This window comes from Bombus huntii, unplaced genomic scaffold (genome assembly GCF_024542735.1).
Source record: "Bombus huntii isolate Logan2020A unplaced genomic scaffold, iyBomHunt1.1 ctg00000089.1, whole genome shotgun sequence".
Lineage (NCBI taxonomy): Eukaryota > Metazoa > Arthropoda > Insecta > Hymenoptera > Apidae > Bombus > Bombus huntii.
This window is the reverse complement of record NW_026099344.1, coordinates 65,844-74,701: the sequence shown is the minus strand read 5'-3', so window position 1 is coordinate 74,701 and position 8,858 is coordinate 65,844. Positions and strand designations below refer to the sequence as shown.

Below are 8,858 nucleotides of genomic sequence, written 5' to 3'. Positions count from 1 at the left end.
TGGAAGAATAGTAAAAGTACAGAGAAAACAAGAAAAAATGGCGTTAACTAAAAGATAGCTCCAATGTATCTCATAAATATTATCTATATATCATTTGTAAGATGTAAGTGACCAAGATATCGAATTATACAAAAATTGTATGTAATGATCAATACTTGAACGTTACTTACATTTATGTACATGAAAATTTGATCTTTTATTAACTAAGTTATTGATCGACAAAATGACTTCCTACATAATTCTCCGCCTGAACTGAAATGCATATTTTTTTTTACGCAAGCCTTATGTGTAGCTAGCAACGAGCAAACAGATTAATTACTTTACACACGGTCGTATCTTGTTTGCTGTAGGCGAGTTCTCTCGTGTATTCAACGAAGTACTCAACTTTAAAGCGATAACAGAAGAACATTATTGTATCGATAAAAATCATGCTTTTTTCAAAGAAATATGTAACTCGTATTTTTTTTAAAGCAACCCTCATAATGTATTAAATAAAATAATCATACATTTTTTTTGTTCAACATTTGTAAAATACGATATTATCAAGATCACCAAGGAGGTAATCTTCAATTCTTAATGAATATAATAAAAAACATAATTAATGATTGTTTGATGGTTTTATTATTATCTCTATAATACAAAAGCACAACATCGTGTCAACAGTTTATATAGTTCGTATGTTTCTGTAGGAATACACAAATAATAGTTCTCTATCACAACGTAATCTAAAGGGAAAACCCTGACTAAATGACAAAAATATCGGTAATAACTGGAACTAATGAATGTTAAAAGCAATCAGTATATTCCATACAAACTTCCATCAACACGATTCGTTCTTCATTCTCTCAACACACTAAGACCGCAATCTTTAAACGCTTATAAAACCATAAGCAATCGTGAAGTTTAGAATTCGCTAACTGGGCGTCTCTCAATCCAGTTTTTGATCTTGGGCAGAAGGAGGACCTTTTTCTCCAGCAGCTTCAGATTCTCGTAATTCTCGATCAGATCAGACTTGTACATAAAGTTCAAATAATCGAGCAGAGCAACGAATGTTAAATCAGCCCAAGAGAGAGTACCATCGTAGAAGTAGCCGTCATTTTCCTTCACTTGCTGGTCCAAACGTTCTAAAATGAACGGCAGCGTCTCTTCAGCAGCCTTGCGTTTTGCAGCTTTGACCTTCTCGTCCTCCTCATAGTGGAAGGCGGCAATTTCTGAAAATTTGTTTTCAGTTAAATACTATTCGCTAATGTTATACTAATTTGAATACAGTGTTGTGCGAAATTTAAATGATACTGAAGATAGAATTACAATCCTTTTTAATCCTTTGTCTTGTATTGTTGACATACGTGTATCGTTCGATTAAATCAAATATTAAATCGGATTTCAACTAATAAATACCTGAACAGATATGTACTATCTGTTATCAAGATTCTCATAAGATTTATGCAAAACAGCACTGGATACTCACTATGACGAATATCATGAATAGTATCAACAGTGGCATCAATAAGGGCATTGTCTCCTTAACAATACCTATTGTTCTCCCATATATCTTATAGAGCAATGGAGAGTAAACAATAATCTCTGTTATACTCTGCATAATTGTGTTCTACTTTATTTAGCTACTTTAGTTAAATTAGGAAAGATGAGATTTAAGAAACAGAATTTCTTTAAATTTTAAGCTTACAGGGCTTTATTTCTGGCCAGACGTCCTTTTTGATACGTTCATCTTCAAATGGAATACTAGCATAGCTGAAGAAGAACGGATTGGTTCTGCCAATGCCGTAACTGGGAAGTAAGTCAATTTATAGAGCGGCATCTTCCTGGAAGTATAATATATACAAAGTAAAAACAAAGAATCATTGATGATAAGAATTATATTATTACAAATTATGAAGTATAAGACAATTTAAGTAAAAAGTATCAACTACTAACTACTCGCATAGCTATTTGTATCTTTATATTTTAATATAGCTTAGATATAAAAAGAATATTATTTTTGGATGTAATAATGTATAAACTTGCGCCAAATATTATAACAAAATATTGCACTTTCTATTTAAGTAGGATAGACATATTACCGGCATTTATCTTTTTTCTATAGCAATGAAATTGTTTATAAAAAAGTTTATAAGAAAACTATCAATTAATGCAAACAACGCATTTCAAAATATTAATTACATTCGCACGATTCGTTATCTCTAGTATTAATTTAACCATATGATTCTATACACCCAAGACCCTCTAACAGTAATTTAGTACCATTACTAGTCGTATGTACAATGTATGTTTGTATACAACTTTCGTAACTACAAAACATTCAGCATGATTATATATTCTTCCAAACTTAAGAAACATTTTCTAATTGTATATTTAAATTTATCGATCAATTATGAACATGTAATAACATTTATTTCTTTCAACTACTAATTTTTAAATCATCTGCTGTTCGGTTAATTGAAGGATGTCGGCTTTCTGTAGAAGTATTTCATATTTATTATTTAATTATGAATAAGGAAAAAACATACAAAATATAGTTTTTAAACGGTTTATTATTTATAAAGAGAAACTTTGACTCAGGATATATATACTATATATATACTATTTACTTACAATTTTTTTTTTAAGACTTCAAAGTCGAAACAAGCACAGGAAATTTCCAAGCCGGTTAACAGAAACTTGAATGAGACAAAAATAACCTTTAGATCTCTATATGTTCTTCTTCCCCTCTGTTGCTTCCATGTAACTCTTATCCTATTGGTGGAGCTGTGCTGATATGTGAAATTATGACTACATAAAAACATCCGGAAAGACTCATTGAATGATTTTATAGTTTAAGGTTAATAAATTTTCATAAATTAAAGTTTAAAACTTATGAGAACATGTTTTCTGTAACAAAACTTAGTAAAAACAAACTAGTAAGGTTTATAGATTCTTTAATGATTATGTATGTATTCATAAACTAGTTCGATAAACATCGTTCGATAAAACGTCGAACAACACACAACATTGAAGCGCGAAATTTCAAATTCAAGGAAAGATAAATAACAAATATTGCGAACAAATGATATTAAATTTACAATAATCTCATGTAAGAAAAAATAAAAGGGATAAAAGTAGTACAGAAGATAGAAAAATCTATAAAACTGGTGGCTGGGAAATAGAAAATATATAAATTTATGTTATTAGAGTTTAGTACTTCTGTCGATCAATGTGTTACGACCGTTCGCGGAGAGACGCAGTCGCAGTAGCGAGAGGCGTAAATTCTCGTTACGATTCGGTGAATCGACGCCGCGAAGTAATCGTTCCCCTGTTTCGGTTAAGATAAGAGGTGGTTAAATGAATATGACACAGTATAGTAAGTTATACTTCACCGTTTATTCCAACAACTTATAACGAAGGCAGTTACGCTGATGCGTATGTACGAGATGAATAAGTGACTGATCTGTGGGTGTGTCCTACCGGGTGGAAGGATATTGACCGTTCGAAGGATGTAAAATCAGAACTGTCTTGGGAGACGATGCTGTCTCGGAGGAAAGCTAAGGATGGGTGTGTCTAGCGCACGGGACCATCGGATTTGTTGGTGACGATTTTAGTTAGGATTTTAGTTCAAGCTGAGTTGACCGTGATTCAATTCACGAATATCGGAGAGGAAAAGTCGTAATTCACAATATTACACACAATAATACCTTCACATAAAGGAACACAGCTCAGATGAGACTTTTTATAGTTAAACTTTTAACGTACTCATAGACACGAAAATTTTTTTTTAAATAGAACTGTTACATTTTACGACACGTATAACATCGAACATTTACCAACATAGCAATGCCAGCGTACATATATATATACTGGTGTACTGGTCATCTTTTTTCCACACGTTTTTAGCTTTTTAGCTGATTGTGAATGGGCGCCTAATCAGCCAATCAGAAATGGCCGGTATTGTATGAATCCTTTTCTTCAATGCTTGAAGAGCTGGATATTTATCCAAAACTGGTGCCCCAAACATATATTCGAAATTTTCAAGGGTCTCTGCAAATACGAAGTCCGCCCATGTCGTCTGAAAAAAGGTTTGTATACATTTATTTTGTACCTCCTCTGTTAAACAATTTTTTTAATTTACCTTGAAAAATGTGAAAAATCGAACTCTTAACTAAAGATCACTAGCTTTTTAGGAAGAATTTGGATTTTTATTTTATTGTCAGAATTTAATGGATAATTTTAGAAACTTCAACCTTTGGAGGTATTTGTTAATTAAAAATGACAAAACTGGTATTATATAAAAAAGAGTAATGTGTATCCTGAATCAATGTCGAATGGAAATTAGACAGTTCTATAAAAATAAGCCTTCTCACGATTCCACAACTTCATAGCTTAATTAAATACAATTCTTCGGCGATATAATTACAAATACATTTACAGGAATTGTGTGATATGATAAATATCTCGTTAAAGAAATTGAAATCGTAAACTCTAGATTCTAGTATTCTTTCACTTTCATGTTTCCTATGAGCTCTTCAATCGCTAAATATTTTGCAATGAAACACGTATTATTAAACAACATAATCATACTAAATTAATTTAATGTGACTATTTATTATTATTATATAATAACACAGTGATGAAAGAAATAAACTGGTCAAGTAATCTAAGGAACGATAATACGTATCTATGTCAGTGACAGTGAGAAAAATTCAGATATCTGTACTTAAGTGATTACACTTATAAGTATCATTATATATTATATAAATATGATATTTCGAATGGTATCATTTATCAATCATTAAACAAGAGTGTCATATCCAGAGAAATGATTTTACATATCTTAATCTTTGCTTTGATTACGATAGTAATAATTTCTATCAAACTTGATGAGGAAGATACATGAATAATTATCTAAAAGCTGAAGATCTTGGCAAATTCATTTGTACATAAACTAACAGGAGTGAATTTTAAAGATACACTCTGCTCTCAACAATTAAAGCTGTCTTGTCGCAACAAAGTTTCAATAATTTTTTATGGACAACATGGCCCAGTTTGCACAAAGACTAAAAATTTTAACATTAAATTTGGATAAAAAATCTTACGGTAGAAGGAATGATATATCCTTCATATTTGCCAATAATCTGGTCGAATTTAGTCAGGTACAATGGTATTGTTTCGTTCAAAAGTTGATTCATCCTCGCTTCCTTCCTTTCAGGATCCTCCTCCATGCGACAGTAGCAGATAGCTGAAACGTATATGAAACCAACCGTTACGTTCATTTGTGTTTTTCCCCCCAAACGAAGAGAAAATAAGTTGTGAAAGAAGGAGTAGCCTCTCATAGTTCCTACAATTTCTTTATTCTCTTTGCTTTCTTCAATATTGCCTCAACAAGTTCCTGTGGTTCACGATACTTGAAATATATACAATGTTACCAGCGTGGAAATTGTCTTGGAAACTTGGAAAATCTTTCAAGAGGAACAACATTGCTAACTGAGATTCGAGAAAGGAAAGGTAAGTAAATCCTTGCTTCTACTTAGAGCTTTTTTATTTACTTCTGACGAGTAAAGTACTGTTATTAAAATTTGATTAAAAGTACCAAGAATGTCGAGATATAAACAACCATTTGTGGAAAGGTCAGGAGAAGCAGAATTATCGAATAAACGTTATATAACTCTTAGTGATTAAGTAAGAGAAGAGAAACGAGAAAAAAGTCTTTTATCTAGGTCTTAATAAAGTATACTATATTTATCTCCATATCAAGAATAACAACAAGATATAAACAGTCTTCTAGAAATTGAGTAAATATTACATAATTACATCTTGAGCAATACTTTGCGTCTTAGCTTTTGCTTAATCATTATGATAATCTTAAATATCTGTAAATTCTTCACAGACTCTTTGCATCTTCTATACAGGTATCTCATGATCATGTGATAACACACAGGAAGAAAAAATAGAGGAAAAAACAGCGTAAAAAAAAGTTGCGTAGGAGTATCGTCGCACTACATCATTCGACAATTGATGCACGTCATGGCGATCGTCACGGTTTAAAGCAGGCCATCAAAAACACGTTTGTTATCGTACGGAAAAATCTGCGACGTTCCAGCTGTTCAGGTGCATCGAATTGTGAATCATCGGCGGTACGAAGCAAGGCGAGGGGCGTAAATAGAAAAAGAAGAGAAGAGAAGGATTCGCATAAATGATAAAATATAATCGTTCGTTCCTCGTCGATGGCGGATGGATAGCTTTAATCGTGGACGATATCGATACGATTATATTTTATACATTTGAAACAAATATAAAAGACGAGCAAAAACCAGAGATACGATCGTTATGATATTATTCAATCGGTAGCCTATTTACCTCGTTTTTTGTTCACCTTCTCTGTCTAGTAATAATTTTTCGATTCGACTGGCGTGACGTTACGTTGGCGGTGTAAAAACACGATTTTAAACAGCTGCGGATAGTTGCATGAGTTTCGAGCGATTCCATTCCCTTCGATTTATATTTATGCGATCAACGCGCGGATCGTTAACGCATTATGCAGATAGCAGATGTTACGTAATCACACATATCGTAATTGGAAATTAGTAACGTTATCGCGTACCAGGATCTTCCTGTCTTTGATCATTGAGTAACACTTCGTTGTCCTCGCTCCTCCCGCGGATAACCAGCGTTTATCATATAGAGACAGGGATTTGCAAAGAATAAAAGTTGTAGAACGTTGAAAGGCGTTGAGAGAAACGTGATGTTATCCCGTTATTCGTTAACGCAACGCAGTTAAAAAAAATCCCGTAGGAAGATTACGATAATAGATAACCTGAGTCGAGTGTTTGTCGGGGGATCTAAAAGATTCTTTCCAGTTGAGCGTCTGAGATTGCAGAGAAGAAAATTTGGAAGCCATCGAATTCGTGATGTCGATAGAAATCTTCATTTGGAATCGTTGTATCATAACGTAGTCTGCTTATTGTCGATAAGACTTTACTAAACTAAAAGTGACTACTAAAAGTTTCTATCCTCTAAATTCTATCTACGATTCTATAATCTAAAAACTGATTTTTGCAAACAAACTGTAACATTCGCTTAACGGAAAGACATACGTATCTTGTTTGTACCCGTCTTTTCACAATGAATTCTTGAACGTCTGTCTCTGTGGTGAGACAAATGCAAAGTCATCTCATCAGTTACTCACCTTGCTCCAAATCTTCAAGAGTATCGACGAGCACGTCGCATATCAACGCATCCCTTTCGTTCCTTCCCATTAGATCGTACTTCCTCGCCAAGTATCGCGCCACAGCGTCAGCCTGCGCTACCGGTTTCCCGTCTACCTCCAGCACAGGCAGCTTTTTATAAGGCATTGCTAAGAACAAACATGGCTCATATGAACACTGTGTAGAGGGAAACGATCGATAGGAAATCACAACACAGCTTCCGAGGCCGTTGCGTTCTTGTGAATAGATGAATCGAAATCATTTCGGTTTTAATCAACATGGCCTAGTAAAGAAATACAGAAATGTCTTCTTTCTCCTTTTTTTCTTTTCTTACGATTACGATGGACAGGGTATCGCGTGTTTTTGACTGTTGGGAAGAACCTAAAGTTTTTAAAATCAAGGATAAAAGATAATACCAAACACGGAAAAAATATTAGAAAATGTACACGGTTCTTGTAATGAAAATTGAAATGCAAGGAATATAAATCGAATGTCTCTTGCGAACGTAATTTTGTGTTTTACACCGACAGGATTGATTTACAGACTTACGTTGATTTTTTGTTTCTCCATTTGCAAGCGACATATAAGATTATATCGAAGACTATGCTGCGTAAAACTTTTATTATACCATTTACGATAGAAATGTCGCAACAGAAGATCGAATTTTATGTCTGCTTTGTTCTTTCGACTTTTTAGCTATGTTCTTGTTCATTTCCGAACTGATTTCAATTTTTTATCCTTTTTTTCCGACAAGTCCTAAAAAGTTTTTAATTTAACGAGAAACGTAGAAGTATTTTTGTATTCCTATTTTAAGTCACCTATTTACGGTTTTCTCAAAATATTCGAAATGCTTCGATTCATTGAAAACAATAAAGATAGCAACACAAAAATTCGAGAATCGTAAGTGAATTAAGTTGGTATTCGATAAACACGATATTACGGAAGCAAAACTTAATGAAAAGTTCGACTTTATTCCGTATGAAATTTTACTTTAAGTAAGTTTAGCCTGCACGTGAAACGAAAGTTTTATATACAGAAAAGTTTGAGTAAATGGTAGATATCTGAGAGTTGAACGATGAAAGTAAAAATCGATTCTTCACGCTTACAATCCTTGTATTCAGGCCAGAGTTGTAGGGGGATCCTCTCGTCGGTATACTCGATGCCAATATATGCAAATATGTACCGTATATGTTCGGCACTACCACGGGCATTGAAGTAGATTAGTTTGTAGGTAGGTTCGTCGCTCATTTTCCTTGCTCTGTCAACTTATCGAGAAAAATGTTACAATTAACTCGTGTAATTAACAGACTGTGTGCGTGTTTGTGTGTAGAGAGAACAATTTATTTATAGATGGAATAATTCGTATAATACGCAAAATAAATCATTTAGAAGGCTGGAATATGTGTTTTTGAAACAATTAATTATGTGGAAAAATATTTCAAACGAGATATAATTATGAAAAAAATAATAATTAAATGTATGTAAATGTATGTAATAATAGTTAAATGTATGTAAATGTAATAATTAAATGTAATTAGTTGTGAAAAAAATAATAATAAAAAATAAATAAATGTAAAAAAAGAATTAAATGTAATTAGTTTCTTTTTACGCACGCGATATTATTGGCGATATATGAAGGTCAACTTTATTTTTTTAAATAGA

General features: G+C 32.8%; 1 protein-coding gene and 1 long non-coding RNA gene across 5 annotated transcripts; one reads left to right on the top strand and one right to left on the bottom strand.

Moving 5' to 3' along the window:
• Window positions 1–598: 598 nt before the first annotated feature.
• Window positions 599–8,636, bottom strand: LOC126876643 (uncharacterized). The gene is made up of 7 exons (XM_050639544.1): window positions 8,229–8,636; window positions 7,178–7,454; window positions 5,088–5,230; window positions 3,915–4,060; window positions 1,688–1,788; window positions 1,469–1,519; window positions 599–1,211 (listed from the first exon to the last, which is right to left on the bottom strand). Exons 1-7 carry the CDS (start codon window positions 8,442–8,444, stop codon window positions 904–906), a joined length of 1,242 nt encoding a protein of 413 aa, XP_050495501.1. The 5' UTR covers window positions 8,445–8,636; the 3' UTR covers window positions 599–903.
• LOC126876662 (uncharacterized) lies at window positions 3,266–6,306 on the top strand. Of its 4 annotated transcripts, none has more exons than XR_007694410.1 (6): window positions 3,266–3,358; window positions 3,473–3,939; window positions 4,028–4,070; window positions 5,201–5,496; window positions 5,579–5,783; window positions 5,879–6,306. It is a non-coding gene; the product is annotated as an uncharacterized LOC126876662 (long non-coding RNA). The 4 variants fall into 4 exon arrangements; XR_007694409.1 differs by having other exon boundaries at window positions 3,268–3,358; window positions 5,901–6,306; XR_007694408.1 differs by lacking the exon at window positions 5,579–5,783 and having other exon boundaries at window positions 3,271–3,358; window positions 5,901–6,306.
• Window positions 8,637–8,858: the final 222 nt, after the last annotated feature.

Coding starts and splice junctions, on each gene's coding strand:
- LOC126876643 (XM_050639544.1), bottom strand. CDS start 8,444: ATGAGCGACGAACCTACCTACAAACTAATCTACTTCAATGCCCGTGGT. Junction 4,061..5,087: donor GATATATCATTCCTTCTACC/GTAAGATTTTTT, acceptor ACCTTTTTTCAG/ACGACATGGGCGGACTTCGT. Junction 1,212..1,468: donor TATTCATGATATTCGTCATA/GTGAGTATCCAG, acceptor ACAAATTTTCAG/AAATTGCCGCCTTCCACTAT.